Genomic DNA, 18,216 nt, shown 5'->3' with positions numbered 1-18,216 from the left:
ATAATTTACTCCATTTTAATTTGCTATTCCCTAAATATGAGGTGATGAATATTTTTTCATGTACCTTTTGACCATCTATAGGTCCACAGAAAAATGTTTGTTCAAATCTTAATGGCTATTTTTGATGGGGTGGTTGTTTTGTAACTGAGTTATGTGTGTTTGTTAAGTATTTTTGAATACGTGCCAGATTATGCTTGGAGCTCTCTCCTGGCTCTCTGCTCAGGGACTGCTCCTGGTGGTGCTGGGGGACCATTTGCATTGCCAGGTATTGAACCAGGGTGACTGCATGCAAGGCAAGTGCCTCACCTCCTGCACTATCTCTCTCCAACTCTCCCCCCGCCCAACCCCCTGCCCACCACACCCACCATTTTTAAGTTCATATTGAGAGCAAAATTGAAATTGGATCCCAAAATAGCCAGTTCAAGAATATTTATTATTCTGAACTAAATAAGAACCTACTTGTTTCAGAACTTACTCCTATACTAAGTTCCTCTTCAGCTGGGAAGTTTCTTTTCCTTTCCCTTCTACTTGCCAGTAAATGTTTCCATTTACAAACAAAAAACAAAGTTTGCCATTTCAAGGGGAGATGGCAGCAATCACTATTTGTGAATCTTTTTTTTCCTAATAATCACATTCACCAAAGTCTCTTTGTTTTAATAATGAAACTGTGTTTAGTGATGCTTATGATTGAGTTTTGCAACTGATTATTTGTGTACAGGTGACCTGTGAGATTCTATAGTGAGAGTTTTACTAAATGCTCTGTGGTCTTCTTTACTTTGCAAGTGCTTTTATGGGAATTCTTATTCCCAACTCCATACAATGGAATTCCCTTTTGCAGATGAAGAAATAGAGGCAAAACTAGAGTAACTTTGGATTGCAGAGCTGAAACTTGAGTTTAGTTCTTCCTTCTCCCGGTCTTCCTACTCTTTCCAATAAACCACTTGCTGGTTTTCTCCTGTGATTTTGTGTTACAGCAAATAAGACACCTCTCACATGTGTTGACTAACTTCTGTCTGCTTCATCATTTTTTTAAAGATTTTTCACAACCCTATTAGTAACCACCCACATTTGTAAATTTCCACGTGGTTGTTTGCATTTCATAATGTGGTCCTTTTTCATAGGCTTAGTCATAATTTACTTTGTAATATTGCTAAGTGAGGCATATTCTTAAGGACATGTCATGTTAATTATTCTATGTAGAACTTAAATAGTTAAATACTCAGGGGTCTAAGAGTACAGTGGATAAGGTGCTTGTCTTTACGTGACTGACCCTGATTCCATCCCTGAAACCCTGAGCACAGAACTAGGAGTAAAAGTCCTGAGTATAGCCAGGTGTGGCACAAATACCCTCCTCCCCACACAAAAAAAATAAATAAACTTTTTTCCAGAAAGGTGTTTTTCACATATGCTAGTTTATCTATTTCCAATTAGTCTTCCTTTAGACAATTTAAAAAGTATGTGTATATGTAGCCTGAAGTCTTTCAGAGACCTTAAAGGAGCGAATACCCAGAAAATACTTCTTCACAATTACTTGCCTTGCTTCCTTGCCTTGTAGTCCCCAGCACCACATAGGGAACCCAATTCCAGGGGTCATTTCTTGGCACACAGCCAGGAGTATTCCCTGAGCACCTCTTGATGTGGACTGAACACCGTCCCTCCCCTATGGAACAGGGAAGGAATGACATGATTTAATAAATCTGAAGTTAAGAGAATTAAGCCTCTGAATTATCCCCATTGAGATGGTATGCTGGAACAACAATGTATAAGTGACACTTTTCCATTTGACTATAGATGCATCTGAGCTTCGTAACTTAGGACTAAAAATATTTCAGCATCTCACTCTACACTTCTTATTTTTAGGTTTGGCTCAGTTATCAGGGTTCATACCCTGGTTTACAGTTTATGTACTGAAAATTTTGAGCATTTGGGAAGGAGGTTTGGACCACTGCTGCCTGTGCTTAGGGCTTACTTAGTGCTCAGGGATCACTCCTAGGGGTGGTGTGGTGTAGCGGCTGTTGGGACCATATCCCATGTGCTGGGGATCAAATTTAGGTCAACCATGCACAGTTAGCTGCCTTCACCCTTGTACTGTCTCTCCAAAATTTTTGAACATTTCTGAATAGCATCAGAATATATATTGATCGTGCCAGAGAGATAATACAGCAGGTAGGGCACATGGCTGACTGGGTCCAAACCCTGACGCCCTGTATAGTCCCCTGAGCCCACCAGGAGTGATCCCTGAGCGCAGAGCCAGGAGTAAGCCCAGAGAACTGCCAGGTATGCCCCCAACACCAAAAAAATATATATTGACCATCATGCACACAGTATAAGGTCCAGACAAGAACAACTCACAAATATGTAATGAGAGTTTCAGGTCCTTCCACCCTTACAGATGAGATCCCTGATGTTGTCTCTGCTTTGCTTGGGGAATCATCACAGGTTTGGAGTAAGCCGCAGATCTCCAGCCTCCATTGACCGGCAGAACACGCAGTCAGATATTGGAGGCAGTGGAAAATCCACACCCAGCTGGCAAAGAAGTGAGGACAGCATTGCTGACCAGATGGGTAAGTAACTAACCTCTGCAGAAAGCTAGTTGCTGATACACCAAGGTGACTTTGGTCACCTCATAATGTCATCAAAGCCATCTATCTATTGTGTAATAAATGCCTGGTTAATTGAGTGGGAAGTAGGGTGAAGTTAGAGTGAGTATAAGTGAAAGCAACAAAATAAACCCTGAGATCAAAGTCAAGGAATTCTGACTCTAAATTTTTAGATTGAAAAGACATAGAGATTATTTTCAGCATCAAGATTAAAATGCTGGACTACTAGTCCATAGATCTAAGTATCTCCCACCTTTCAACTTGGGTTTGCTCTAGCCTAGCCTAAGCAGCCAGAGAAATTTCTGAAGGTATTCTTAATGTTGGATTTTGAGTAATAAAAATTTATGTACCTGGCCCGGGAGATAGCTCAAAGGGCTGGCTGTATGCTTTGTATGCAGAGGCCCCAGATTTGATCCTCAGCATCACTTGGTTCCATGAACACTGTTGGGAGTGGCCCCCAGCAATGAGCCAGGAAGTAGAAGTCCCTAAGCACTGCCAGGGTAGTCCCCCAGCACTGCCAGGTTAGTCCCCAAGCACTGCCAGATATGGTACAAAAGTCAAAAAACAACAGCAATCAACTATTGATGTTAGTTTAAATCTGTAGCTTACTTAGAATATTCTTCCTGATTTATATGCATCCCCCCCCCCAGTATACTATTAAATTGTCGGCTAAGGAAGAGTCATTAACAATATAAAACAGCTGGATGGGAACAATTTGCATTAGAGAGTCTTCATTTAGATTTCTGGCACATACCCCCTTCTGCCTGTACATGGAGTTTTTCAACAATGACACCAGAACACTAGTTGATATAATAAAAACTTCCCATGAAAGAAGACGGTTTCAACACAGCAGCACAATTCAAATATCAGCATAGTTGATAGGTACATCAGAGACTTGAATTTACGGTGTTAGCTCTGTGTTCCTTTATCTTATCTCTAGTACCATTACTACCTCTGTGGGATTAAATGAAATAAATTTCAGGGCTGAAAAAAAAAGTAACATTTCAGGAAAGAGCCATCTTTTCTCCAAATGCTCCATTTTGCTGTTTTAATGACTGTACCGGTGCGAATGTACTAGCGGGCAGCATAGAGGAGACTAGCATTGTATTCAGCCAAGATAGGAGTTGCGGAAGACAAATGTAATTCTTATGTTCGGAAGATGCTTTGTTCCCATAACTTCAGGAAGATGTGCCTTGCTGAAGCCATCTGTCATTCCCCACTCTCCTCCCACCCGCCCAGCATGGAAAACCTGAGCATACTCCGATGCACTGTTCTGCTCTTGACAGAATGTTTTTAATCCCATATGTTTTGATACTGTTGAGATGGTAACGACACATGTGAAAAGGATCCCTTGTTCAGCATGACTCTAGCAGCTTTTTTTGGCTCCTAGGGCAGGCTTTGAAGAGAGCTGCCAGCAGCCCTTTGTGCAGTGCTCAGTGTCTCACTTCCCACTCTGGGAAGTCAGATAGGGAATGAAAAGGTATCCTGGAACTGGAAAGGCTAATTACAAGGTTCCTCCTAGACCTCTAAACATTCTTTCACACAAAACACTCTCTAGTCTTTTTCCCTTGCATCAGTTATAGTGCAGTAGCATCCCACTCTTCATATATAAAACTACATCTAATATTGATGATAATTGTAAGATAGCTTTTCATCTTTTTAGTAAGGGCTCTTATTTAATAAGAGAGCCACCGAGCCTTTTTAAAGAAGCCCTTTTCACCAAGCAGTATACTTTCCCCATTCAACCTATTTAGATAAAATGTTAAATTAGAGTACCTCTTTGTAATTTTTTGATTTTTCAGCATCCCAAGGGAATACCATAATCTTTTCTACTTATTTTGTCAGGAGGAATCTGCGGTTTAATTGGTAGAGGAAAAAGGTTAGGAAAAAAACACTATTATATTCTCATTACTCAATACACTCAATCCATAATGACAAAATTCTTTAATGATCACTAATTGGAAATATTGAGGCAATTCTCTTGTGTCAGCCTGACCCATGTGTCTTTGTACATCAGTGTGTTATAAAGTAATAGCCCAGTGGAGGCAAGGGATTTAACTTATTGACCTCTCATCTCGGTGGCTGTTTGTGTTTCTCCCTCTCTGCTTTTGAAAGTGGTTGAGAGTCAGAGTAGAAGAGTATGTCACCCAGATTTTTATGTGTTAGGAAAGGGGCTGCAGCAGTGCAGAGCTGTGCACTGTTAGCAGTGGGTGTGTGGAAAGGCTAAGTGGCTCACCTTTCACCTTTGGAACCCATCTTGAATGCCAGCTTGCAGTCCAAAAGGAAGCAATTGTTTTAAGTAAACTAGTTGCTGTGTGTCTTTTCTGTTGTGCTTAGCTTACAGTTATAGAGGACCTCAGGATTTCAATTCTTTTGTCCTCGAGCAGCATGAATATACAGGTAAAATGTTTCCAAAGTGTCATGGTAAGTAACATGTGATTGCATCCATGCCTGTCTAGGTAATGTAGACCAAGCTAGGTTAGCAACTCTTTGCAATGAATGAATTTCATAAATTGAATCCATATAATTCCATAGACTTTTCCCCCCAAACCAAAAGTTGGTTTCTGACTTTGCCGCATTGTTCATGGCCTTTGGTTTGGTGGTTCTTGGCTATGCTAATGTGTATGATGTGACACACTGTCACGCAGCTGCAAGCTTTCTCCATCAGCCACTCCGTTTCTGACATGCTATTGATCACATAAACTCTCAACAAGCTTGCTGCTGAAATTCAGCGTTTGCTGGTCAGAACTGAGAGATGCCATGGCAAGCCGTCTTCATTTGTCAACATGTGCTTTTTTATCTGCTTAGTGCCTGCCCCATAACATCCTGTGCTGTATTCCAGAGCCGACGTGCCATCTCCCAGCAGTATCCAAAGTTCTGCCAGCTTTCCGAGAGAGCCCCAGTGGGAGGTTAATGCGGCAGGACCCGGTGGTTCATTTGTCTCCAAACAAACAAGGACATGTAAGTTAACTGCAAATGCTACAAGCCGTGGATTCCTTATTAAAATGCTGCCGATCTGCTCTGCTCGACTTTCCCAGGGTCAAGAAGGCATTTGCTCACTCAGGCAATCAGTGGGGCTCAGGTTGCATTTTAATAGGTAGTCATTCCTCATGGGTATCCACCTGCCACCCCAACCTAGATAGAAGACTGGCTCCATCCTACACAGTCCTAAAATGCTGAACCATTGACTTACACAACCACAAGCAAGAAATATGGTTGGACCATCACTCCAGGGGATAGACAGCTTTGTGACAAGCCCACAGCCACACTTTTCATGATAGTTCTTTTATGATAAGGTTCCTTGTCATATATAGATAGGACTAGGAATAAGAATCATTATTCTGCCCCTAACCCAACCTTTTTTTTTCCATTTCTCTCTTCCTCTTCCTGTTGTTAATACGGCTGCTGTTGTGAAGGGACCCAGAATGTACACCTGCCCCCCCATCCCACCCCAACCCCACCCTTTTATACTGAGTTGATTTGCTTGATCTATTAGCTGGAGTATGTGATTATATCTGTGTCATTCTGAGACCTGAGCAATTGTTGTGTTTATTATCAACTATTTTATAAGCTGCTCAGAAACTTTTTTTTAAGGTAAAGGTAAAAAGGTAAAGGCCCTCCCGTTGATCGTAGATTTGCTCGAGCGGGCCCAGTAACGTCTCCATTGGAGACTTTGTTGTTACTGTGTCTGGCATATCGAATACTCTCGGTAGCTTGCCGGGCTCTCCGAGAGGGGCGGAGGAATCGAACTCGGGTCGGCCATGTTGGCCGCTTGTAAGGCGAACGCCCTACCCGCTGTGCTATCGCTCCAGCCCTAGTCTAGTCTTTTTTTAAATGCTATTTTTTAAATACTATTTATTTCATGCATTACACACCCTCCACCAGTGTCCACTTCCCGCCACACTGTGCCAGTGTCCCTCCCATGCAATTCCTTGCTTCAACCCCCCTCAGGGTGAGCTTCCTACTGAAGACCAGGTGCTTAGAAACTTTTAATGAGAAGGCCCATAGAAGTGTGCTCTAGCCAACTGGAGAGGTTGCTCAACGAACTGGAGCACACGCTTTGCACATAAGAGGCCTGGGTTCCATCCTTTGCCCCACATTGTCCCCCGAACACAAAGCCTGGAGTAGCCCCTGAGCACTTCCAGGGGTGACCTAAAAAAGTGAAAAGTTTTGCTCCAGAGAAAACGGTATTGAAGCATAAATTAAGGAGAGGCATACACACACCTGAGCAGGCAGTTCGGCTCTGTGGGGAGTTCCTTATGATAGGTGAGTCATCACACCACAACTTACAAATGGAAGATGATCTCAATTTGTCAGTTTCCCTCCTTTGTTAATTTTTATATTGATAACATGGTAACATATTGTGGATAAATTAGATTTGATAAATGATGTTCTTCAAGTTAATAGCACCTGTTCCTTTTTTCATTTTTTAAAATTTAAGATGACAAATATGATTCATTTTATATTTTGAGGGCCCCAGGGAGATAACTTGGCAATCAGGAAGCCTGAGTTCCATCCCTGGCTCCACATGGTCCCCCAAACACAGAGCCAGAGTCCCTGAGTACCACCAAGTTATGGTCTCCAAACCAGAAAAAAAAAATAGCACATTCTATTTCAGTAGAAACATCTGGTGTGCTTTGTTCTCACAGCACATCATTGAAGAGTGCTCCACGGCCCTGCCTGCCACAGAGGCACCAGACTCTAGTACAAGTTCACAGCTAGAGAATTCAGCCCCACAGATAGTAAGATGAAGTAAAAGCTCCATAACACAAACTTTCTCTTATGAAGAAGAACTAAAGTCGTGCCAGTAAAATAATCGGGATCGACTCCTTTCTAAGGGGAAGAAATCATAGACTGTGACATGAATCGGGAGCGTTCACCAATCCTACCCCAAACCTCAGCTTATATAGAGAGCATGTTTCTTTTGCGAGTGCCTTAATTTACTCAAAATAATGTTTCAAACCAGAAAACTCCGTTTTCCTCTTTTCTTTCCCTTAATTTCCTAAGTTTGTCTACTTTCTGACTCCCTCTAATATTAAAATACTGTTTTAGGTGTGTTGCTCAGTAGGAGAGCACCGAGGCCCTGTGTTGAACTCTTGGTACCACAAAACTTGACTAAAGTATTATTGGACTCACATAACTTTTAAAGATTTATTTCTTCCTTGGTAAACTATAAAATGTTCATTTTAAGCAACTACAGAAAGGTGTATGGATACAATTTTAAATGGAACATAGTACTCAGAGGGACAGTAGAGGGAGTACTGACCCCAGTAGCATCCCCAGCACCACAGGATACCCCAGAGCAGCAGCAGATGTGGCTCAAAAACAACAAAAAAACTTAAATATAACAAAATTGAGATTTAGGCTAGGATAATGGCTTGGTACTAAAGTTCATCCCTTGTCCAAGTAAAACCCTACATTTAATTTCTTGTAATGAAAAAATGTTCTAATTTACAAACTAATAAAATTGAGATAAAATTCATAGACCTTAGTTTTCACCCACATTAAATGTATGGTTCAGTGGTTTTTAGATGTGCAACCAGCATCCTGATCTAATTGCAGAACATTTTCATCACCTCAAAAAGAAACCCTGTCTCTTTAGGCAATCACACAATTTCCATTCCCTCTAAGCCCTTGTCCAGATTTTGTACTTAGTGTGTATGGCTGTGTCTGCTCCAAACATTTTATATAAATCAAATCATACACTAAATGCCATTTGTGTGTATCTTCTTTAATTCAACATAGTGTTTCTGAATGAATCCATGTTGTGGCACATGCAGTACTTCATTTCTTATTGGCTGGGTAATAGTCCTTTCTGTAGATAAACTGCATTCTTCAGGGGTGGGCATACTGGATTGGCCATACCCAGTGGTGCTGCAGGGTAATCACAGCTCTGCTCTCTTGTGTCACTCCACATGCAGAGCCTTTGCTCAACCTTCTGAGCTTCCTCCCTCACCCAACCCTGTTCTTTTATCCAATCAATTGATAGGTATTTGATTTGTTTCAGCTTTGGGGGCGATTATAAAAACTGATGCTATAAACATTTACATGGAAAGTTTTGTGTGAGCATATGTTTTCATTTCTCTTGGGCATACACCAAGAGTGAAAGTCTAGCCGTTCTCCCAATTGACATTTTCAGCAGCAATATCAACCATTGTCACTGACTACATTTTTTAATTCTAGCTATCTTACTTTGTGTGAAATGTTTTCTCATTGTGGTTTTAAGTTGCAGTTCTCTAACGACAAAAGGATGATATTGAGCTTCTTTTCAGGTGTTCATTGGCTGTTTGTGGATCTTCTTTGGAGGAATATCTATTCAGATTTTTTTGCCGATTTTTTACATGAGGTTATTTGAAGTGCAGTGGATTTTCAGTTTTTATAAAATCCAGTTGATTTCTATTTCTGCACTTTTGGTATCAGGTGTAAGAAACATTTGACTAATTCAAGATCATCAAAACAAATACCTGTTCTTCCAAAGATTTTACAAAAGTTCAAATTTAGTTCTAGTTTTAGACTCTTGAATTTATAGAGTATGGATCCAACTTTATTCTTTTTGGCATCAGTTTTTATCAGAACCAGCTACTCAATAACCTATTTCGTGTCCCCTATTGAGTTGTCTTGGAACCTCTGCAGGGGTGGGGTCCCAAGACAGTTGGGCTAGAAGGCACACCTGACAGTGCTCAGGGGCTATTCCTGGTTCTGTGCTCAGGAGTAACCCCTGGGAGTACTCAGGGACCATATATGGGGGCAAGGGTTCAAACCATGGTTGCCTGCATGAAAGGCAGTCCTATTTGTACTATCTCTCTGACCCCTCTGTGTAATTTTGGAACCTCTATGTAATTTTACTTGCAATTACTCCTTAGAAAGCTGCCTCCTAAGTGGATGCTAATTGAAGATCGACAAGATCTGTACCATTGTACCTTGCTATTTACTCTAAACAGTCGAACTTTTAGAGTCAACCAGATTTTCTGGGTTATTAGTCTTTAGAAGTTTTGTTTCCTGTTTCTATTTAAGATACTAAAGTCTCTAATGACAGTTTAAATTATTTTTAATTAAAAATGTCTCAATATTACTAATAGGCATAACTCTAGTAATGAGAAATAGATTCTTAAGGAAATACATTCCTAAACTCTCTGCATGGAAACATCTGAATGCGTTTTTCCAGGTATTTCTTATTTGATTTGTCTTCGTCAGATTTTTTTTCTTTGTTTTTGTGGAAGGGGGAGGGGTTGAGCACAGCCAGTGATGCACAGCGACCACTCCAGATATGCTGCCCAGGTGACCAGGTGTTACCAGGGGTCAAACCCAGACCTCCCACACACAATGCTTCCACTCCAGCCCTTTGAGCCATCTCCCTAGTCCCCATCATTGGGATTTTTGTGCCATCAGCGCCCCATAACTGCACATGTCTCAGTACGGCTTTCCTGTTTATTTTCCCGTGGTGTTGAAGTACTTGTACTTTAGTGTCTGATGCTTCCCTTGCAGTCTGACAGCCACTACTCAAGCCACTCCAGCAGCAATACCCTCTCCAGCAATGCCTCCAGCGTCCACAGCGACGAGAAGTGGTATGATGGCGACCGTACCGAATCCGAACTCAACAGCTACAACTACCTGCAAGGCACCTCAGCAGACAGTGGCATCGACACCACTTCCTATGGCCCCAGCCATGGCAGCACGGTGTCCTTGGGGGCCGCCACCTCGTCACCCCGCTCAGGACCAGGCAAAGAGAAAGTAGCACCCCTGTGGCATAGTTCGAGTGAAGTGATCTCACTGGCAGATCGGACTTTAGAGGCAGAGGGCCACGGCCTGGATCGGAAAGCAGAGTCCTCTCTAAGTTTGGACATCCACAGCAAGAGCCAGGCCGGCTCCAGCCCCCTGACCCGGGAGAACAGCACTTTCAGCATAAATGACGCTGCTTCCCACACCAGGTAACTCACCCACTCAGGGCTTCTAAGCAAGTTTGCAAGCTTCATCCCACTTCACGTGGCTCAAGAGTATGTTTAAAAAAAAAAGAAGAAGAAGAAGAAAAATGGGGGTTTGATATACAGTGGCAATAATACTTTTATATAATGCCTAGACTTGCCACCGAATTGCCTTATTCCTATAATTGTAATGCACCAGGTTAAACCGAGAAAAGTTGGCAGATTACATCTAAGTTTATAAAATATTTCCTGTCTGCATCAAAATTGGAGAAAATTTTTCATTTTCTTTTTATTTTCCCCTCCTTTGTTTTGTTTTGTTTTGTTTTGTAGTCTTGCCCAGTTGAGCCATAGAACTAAGCTTACTCCTAGTTCTATGCTCAGGAATCACCCCTGGAAGTATGGGGAATCAAACCAAGAGTAGCCACGTGCAAGGCAGTCACCTTAACCACTGTAGTTTCAGGATTAAAGAAATGTTTTGCAGTGTTGACTACTCTCAGCTTGTAAGAGAGAATTTAAAATGGAATGTCTTTGGAACATTCTTTTTTTTTTTTTTCAGTCTTGGTCAAATTTTCAAAGAAAAAGTTCTCAGACGTACAAGGGCATTATTGATGATGCTACATTGTCTGCATTGCCACCCCGAGAGTGTCACCTTCCACTATCTGCGTGTCATTTTCTTCAGTAATTGGCTTCCAGCAGTGATGTGCGAGTGTGGGGCATGTGCAACTGAAAAGTGCAGCTCAAATGAAGACAGTTCTCCCTACCTTTCAGAATAGAAAGTAAACATTTCCACACCTCTGGGTTACTCTGAGAGGCCAGATTAATGCTGTTTTTAATTTCTTCTTTTGGATTTGAGGCTAAAATTACAGATTCTTCATTTTAGGGAGGAAACAGCCCATCATTCTCTTTTTGAGTCTGGTGATTTCTCCTGTTAACCTTTCGTTGTTGTCAGTTGTGGTTCAGGTGTGTGACAGCATCTGACCTTGTGGTTTTCCAGACGTTTTATTATCATTGGAGAGGTATTTGGATTCAGTCTTACTTGTCCAAAGGGAATCTGGGCTCATCATACTCTTGTCTGTAAACTCCAAATCATCTTAATGAGTGAGGACAGTCTCTGCTTCGTTTAGACTTGCTTAACTTCATCTGCTGCAGTTCAATTTTCTCACTCTCTCTGTACTGTTACCAATAAGATTCTTGAGCTTCCCATCTTCTATTTGCTTGTTTTGGGGGCCACACCTGGTGGTGCTCAGGGCGTATGCCTGGCTATACGGGATGCCCCGGATCACCCCAGGTCAGCTACATGCAAGGCAAACATCCTGCCTACTGTACTATACCTCCAGCCCTGAGCTTCACACCTTTAACAATTCTAGGTTGACCCTATGGTATGAGATTTTGTTTCTGTTTGCCACTACTTTGTAGCAATAATTGAAAAAATGATCCTGAAGGGTCTGAAAACTATATAACCTCAGGCACCAAAGCCCTTGGGGAAGGTCATCTCTCCATTCTTGGATACAGGAATCCAGTCCCCTTCCCAGAATTCAGAAAATAAAATGTTTAATGCGGGTCTGTTAAGGAAGTGTTTGGACAAGCAGAATAGAAAGCCAGGTAGGGATCACAGGACAGAATGGGGTGCACACTTGCTAGCTTGGCCATGTCCCATTTTATCATTCCCTATAACCTTTGCTTGCATTTACACATTTTTTAGTCCAGGATAGTTTCTCTGAGGTTTAGGGGTTTTGTTGTATTCCTGAGATTTTTGTTCTGTTTTATCTTGTTGGGCTGGGGGGTGTTTGTTTGTTTGTTGACTCCCGTTCTTAAATTTAGAAGCAGATGCCCCTTTAAAGAATTACATCTGGAAATAACTGATCTGGTCTAAATTGATGGCAGGAGAAAGGCAATTATAAAAATCTGGTGTAGAATGACATCACCATGAAGGAAGATTGAAATGGCTTGAATCTCTGATGCCAAAGCACAAAATGGGTCGAGCCGCCGAGCAAAGCTAAGAAACCAGACTACCTACCAAGGCATCCCCCCCTTCCCCCGCAGGTGCCTAGGCTGGCATTACCCGCACATACTGACTTGGGCAGAAGGCCTCAACATTAGCCACATTTTCTGCTCTGCACTGACCGGTTGGAAATCGTTCAGATCATCATGTGGCAACAACACTCCTATTGAAAGTCAAACTTACTAGAGGAGAGTGTGGCCTCCCGGGGTCCCCACCCACCAATAGGTTGAGTCACATTCCTTTCCAGACTCTGATAAATGGGGGTGCTTTGTAACTTCAGGCTGTCGATCTTGGCAGAATGAGCTGCATAATCAGGGCTCTAGCAGCTTTCCTTTTCTGGAGGTAAAGGGCGACTTCGCCACCAAGTGCACATTGCTAGAGAAACTAAAATCACTGCAAATTAGAGTGTTTGTGTCCTCAGAAGACAGGAACAGCAATTAATGTGGAAATCTCCTGACAGTGCATAAAAGAGCTTGTACCTGGGACTTAGTAACAAAATCTAAATTACAGTGATTAACTTCCACTGCATATTTCTAGCTGGGCTGTGTTCCTACCTCCCCTGGCCTCCAGTCTCCCTGTTGGTGATTGTGCCGGTTTTATGTGGCACCTCATGAGAACGCTCATGTAGGTTGGTAATTACAGAGGGTCATTATATTTGAGTGTCATTAGAAGAAGCCATATACACTGATAATGTGCTCCAATTAAAAATTCTATTAATTGTCCTAAAGCAGAGGTTCCCAAACTTATTTGGTCTGTCACCCTCTATTCAGGGAAAAAAAAAACATCTATTTAGCATCCCCTGGAAAATCTACCTTCTTTGAGTGAGCAACAGAAAGTGCTGCCTGCCCCCACTCCCACCCCTCCCAGTCCTGCCCAAATTGTACTTGGTGCTACTGTCAACCCCCCTTGGGTTCTTCCTGATTTACTGTAACCCTGTGGTGGGGGTAAGTATCTCACACTTTGGAAAACTGACCTAAAGTGTTATTTCTTAGAATATATATGTAGTTTCTTTGAAACTTTAAAAGTCAGGGAGAGGTTTGAATTTACTTTTTTATATTTGATTCCTTTGTGGTCTTATGGTATAATGAACCACTCAAAGTAGTGACTTACAAAGGTAGGAGCTTACACATATATTTTGATTGCCATCGGTTGTCAGGGAATTCCCACCCGAAGCATTCCTGCTCAGTAAAGCACTCAGTAGGCGTCGTGTGGGTCACCATGAACAAAAGGGACAGGTGCTCAGCACACTGTCTTCATGAAGCTGGGTACATTTTGATGAACAAAAAGAGAAAGGGATTCTTCCTTAATGTTTCTCATCCTTTGCCTGGTGACCCAAGGTCCCTACTCATGAATCGGCCTGCTAATAACATAAATCCTCCACTCCCAACTCCTTCAAGCCATGGCTACATTTCAGGGCTCATTGTACAGCAGTGTCACACCTTGAGCAGAGCTTTTATATATATAGGCCTCTGCATAAGATTCCACATTAAGTCTTTGTACTGCCTACATTTTGTTTTGAGGGGGCACCACACCAGGTAGTACTCAGGGCTTTGTCCTGGCTTTGTGCTCAGGGATCACCCCTGGGATGCTCAGAGGGGACCATATGTGGTGCTAGAGATCAAAGCACAATTGACTATGTGCAAGGCAAGTGCCTGACCTGCTGTACTCTCTCCCCAGCCCCACAACTCATACATTTTCAGTAGTCATTTCAATGGGAGATTTTTTGACACCTGCAAATGAAATAAGAAGAACCTTTGGGACAGTCTTTATGCAAACATCAGTCAGTGATTGGATGTAAGGTGTTCAGAGTCTCGACTTCCTTGCAGGGCTCCCTATTAAAGGCCAGGAGAATACCTGCCCATCTTTGTCAACACAGTTCAATTTCATGAATGTATTTTCCCTGACCTCATAAATTAACCACCCATGCCAGGAAAGCAATGTACTCTTGAGAATATAGGCAGGGAAGGACTTCTCCTATTTAGTTTACACTTAACATGAAGGGACATTGGACCACTACCTGCTGTAAGGGGCCCTCTGTCCACATGGCCTCTGTGCACAGTAGATAGTGCTGTTATGTTTACATTTTTATTCTCAGTCCTCTTTGGCATCCTACGCATGTGAAGAGCACATTGGGGCTCTGCTTTTTGCATGCTAGGAAGTAAAGGCAACTGAGGCTTAGGTCAAGAGAACAGATGCCCAGGAGGGAATATAATTCAGAGTCAGTTAACTCTCCAGTTACAAAAGCATAGCATTAACTGTCCTCCTGTGTCTGTACAAAAAGGACATTGCTCTGAATTACTTGTGCAAAGGACTTAAAGGAGAAGAGAAAAGCGAAATTTACAAGTTAACAGTCTGATTAGGAGACAAACGTGATTGGTTGGTTGGGGAAGCAGAGCACAAAGAAAGAGATTACAAGTAAGCACAGAGGAATGGGAGCACTGTAATGGGAGTAACCCAATAAACCTAAGCTCCTTGTGGCAAGGCAGAAAGGACAAGCCAATGTTATCCTACACACACCCAGTCCCTTTGTTTAGAAATGATTCTTTTATCTTTAAAATATTTTTCTCCCCTGGAATTTTTTTAATTACTAACACTTACTGGTTCTCATCTCTGTGTGTTTCTCTTTAGGGTGTTATTTTTTTAAGTTTTTTTGTGCCGATTCAGTTTGAAGAGGTGGTCCCTAAAATCACAAACCCAGAACTTCTTTTCCACATGCATTTGACTCTCTTTGCCTTGTGTTTATAGATGGTCTTTATGAATAATCTTTGCCATGTGGGCCTCCACACAGTGAGCATTCAGTATTATATTGTTTTGCTATAATAGTGCAGAATTCTAGGTGATCTGTCCACATTTCTTCCAGCCTATGGGCATGGATGTTTATTCCTTCCAGGACCGTTAATGGCATCCAACCGCCGTCAAAGGCTAGAACCATCATAGTTAAAATTTTAAGTGAACATTGAAAAAATGAGACCTCTGTCAGTCCACACTAATGTCAGAATGCAGAGCTCAGCAGCAAAAGTTCATTATTACTTTGCTCTGTGAAGCAACTAATGCATCCAGCCAGTCAAACTACAAAGCCCAAATTCTCCAAATGCCATTAAATTATAAGATCAGCAGGAATTCTGAAAGAACAGAGTCCATTCTTTGTCATATTTAAACCATCCTACCAGGATAAGAATTTATCCAAATGCTTTTTTTAAAAAAAAGGAAATAGAGTAGTGGTAAGAGAAAATAATTTCAAGAAGAGAGATTCTGGTCAGTTTTAAGTCCTCTCTCTCTCCAAGCCTGAAATTCCTCTAACTGCAACTAAATAGGCAGTTGAAAGAGAATATGTTTTTCCTGAGCTGTCTTTTCTGAAACATGAAGATTTTTTTATGCCTATGATTATGAAATGTATATAGATCCAACAAGACCCATTTGCAAACAATTTTTAAAAGTCAAATTTTCTAACAGGCCTCTGTCTCCAGGCTAGTTGGGAGAAATGTAGGGAAAACATAGCTGAATCCTGAAATTCAGGTTCAAGTTGATTCTATAAGTCCAGACATGTAACCTTTGCCCAGTCATGCCATTTCACTAAGCTTGTCCCATACTGTAATCGAGTAATACCTCATCTACTTACTATATAGTTTTTATGTTTGTTGAGCATAATAGAAAATGATCAAATGCATCACAAACTGTGCCTTTTAAGACATAGTTTTCTGCCAATTCCTTTTCTGTGCTCTCCTTCACCTACCTTAATGCAGTTATTTAGCTCGTTTTATAGCAGATTTATATCTCCCTCAGCACCTGTAGCTGTCCTGTATGTGTTTCATTTTGTAATCTTACTTTTGTTTCTCATGTTTCCTGCTTTTCTTCTTTCTCTTATAGATACCAGGTCTGTACACAACACGCTTCTCAACTATGACTGATAAAATGCTCATGTTCCTGCATCTCATTAGCTCCCTCTTAACTTGTTTGGCATCATAGGCTTATTCAACTTGAGGTCCCCAATGTTCCCTGGAGCCCCTTCTGCTGCATATGCCTAACCACCAATTTTCCTTTGCTTCGTGTATTAGTGTGCCCTTGTACTTATTAAATATCTAGATTAAATATAGATTAACAGTTTCTTGACTGCAATTGCCTAGATAGCCCCTTTGCCAGCTTAATCATCCCTTCTTCACTGGTTTGTTTCCCCTCAATCCTTTAGAATTAGTGTCTCCTGAAATCCTCCTAAATCACAGAACCCAGTATTGAACAGAATTGGCTGGTGCTCAACACACAGGGGGGAGGTCTCCTCAGTCATTATCCTCCCCATTATCTGTCACCCAGAGGCCCATTTGTTATTTGTACGCGTAATCACAGGAAACGCCATCAGCTCCCCTCCCCTTGGTGTGAGGCCAACATTCAAGCTTTTGCACAGATTTCATCATGGCCATTTGACAGGTGACTAATTGCTACTTTCTCCCTCCTGAAATTATCCTTAGCAGGCCCAGCCTGTCTGCAGCCCGACTGTTTATGTCAGGCCTGAGTAGCAGAGGGCCCCAAGGGTTGCCTGCCGCAGCTTCCCGCAGCCCAGAGAGAGTGGCTGGCACGTGTTTTCCACAAGAGCTGGTGGTCTGAGTGACGAGGCAGACATGTGGACATTCTTTTCCAGGACTTGTCGCATTGGCATTTAGGGCTTCAAGCCGCCACATCTTGTATGATTTGCAAGGATCAGGAAGCAGATGTAGCACCCTCTTTATCATGTGACTCCCCATTTCTAGCTCTCCTTTTTGCCGGTTGCTCTTCTAGTATTCTCAGCTATAAAGTTTTATAGAACTGGGGATAGAAAGTCGCCTGGTGGCAGTGCACTGGGCCTCTGATTTTATTTCAACTCCAGATCTGAATAAGTTCTAGCCCATCAGGATGTTCCCTGTTGCCCCCCACCCCATGCCCTCTCCTTTGAAGGGATCATGTGCTTAATACTTCTCTTCCTTGTCTGTCTGCATCCCCAATATTCATGACCAAATCTGAGGTTGGGCCATTATTTTTTTTTTTAAGCAGATGCGCTATATAGTTCATGAAAGTGAAACTAGTGATCTCTTAAGCAGAATCAGGGCAGACTGAATAAAATTTACTTTTTAAATTGAGAAAAGTCGCAGTTATTGCGGTTGTCTCTGCCTGATGTCTTCATTACCATTCTCTTTCCAGTCCATGTTATTGGCTCATTACCTGCTTGCATAATTCCCATGGAGAGATCTAATTTGCGGTGGCTAACACCGAATCTCAGCATATGACATTTATATAAAATCCAAAGGATAATGAACTATCCCAGCCACATGGGCCCCCTGGAAAAGTATGAGGCTGACAACTTCAGTATGGTTGCTTCGTGATTCAATTCACCGCAGGGATTCTTGGGTGAGGTGTGCAGGGCATGGCCCTGTAGATGGGTGGGACCGCAGAGGCAGTCACCTTCAAGGACCACCCACAGCAGGACCCAGAGTTGGGACCGCAAAGAAGGGCTGTTGTGGAAGGCAGGGGAATGAGAGTCCAAGACGGCCATCTTTAAAGTCTCAGGAATGTGTGAATCCTTTGGGAATCTGTCAAAATACAGATTTCTGGAGTTCTCAAAGATGTGCTGTCAGCCAGAACATTTTCCCCATCACCTACGGGTGGCCAAGTAACACTGCTTTGGTGTGTTCACCTCCTGGATCCAGACAATATAAAGCTGGTT

At 42.1% G+C, this 18,216-nt stretch overlaps 1 protein-coding gene across 5 annotated transcripts in view; it reads left to right on the top strand.

Moving 5' to 3' along the window:
* SIPA1L1 (signal induced proliferation associated 1 like 1) overlaps positions 1-18,216 on the top strand; it is a 358,911-nt gene that overhangs the window by 316,560 nt on the left and 24,135 nt on the right. For 3 of the 5 annotated variants that reach the window (XM_056134390.1, XM_056134391.1, XM_056134393.1), the window contains 4 exons: positions 2,440-2,564; positions 4,938-5,000; positions 5,443-5,561; positions 10,086-10,528. In XM_056134390.1, the coding sequence (XP_055990365.1) occupies positions 2,440-2,564; positions 4,938-5,000; positions 5,443-5,561; positions 10,086-10,528 (750 nt within the window). The remainder of the gene's footprint in view (positions 1-2,439; positions 2,565-4,937; positions 5,001-5,442; positions 5,562-10,085; positions 10,529-18,216) is intronic. The other 2 variants (XM_056134395.1, XM_056134392.1) reach the window with 1 other exon arrangement.

The sequence above is a fragment of the Sorex fumeus genome, unplaced genomic scaffold (assembly GCF_029834395.1).
Source record: "Sorex fumeus unplaced genomic scaffold, SorFum_2.1 ptg000098l, whole genome shotgun sequence".
NCBI classification, from domain to species: Eukaryota; Metazoa; Chordata; class Mammalia; order Eulipotyphla; family Soricidae; genus Sorex; species Sorex fumeus.
Note: the sequence above shows the minus strand (reverse complement) of the source record. Positions and strands in the feature narration are given on the sequence as shown.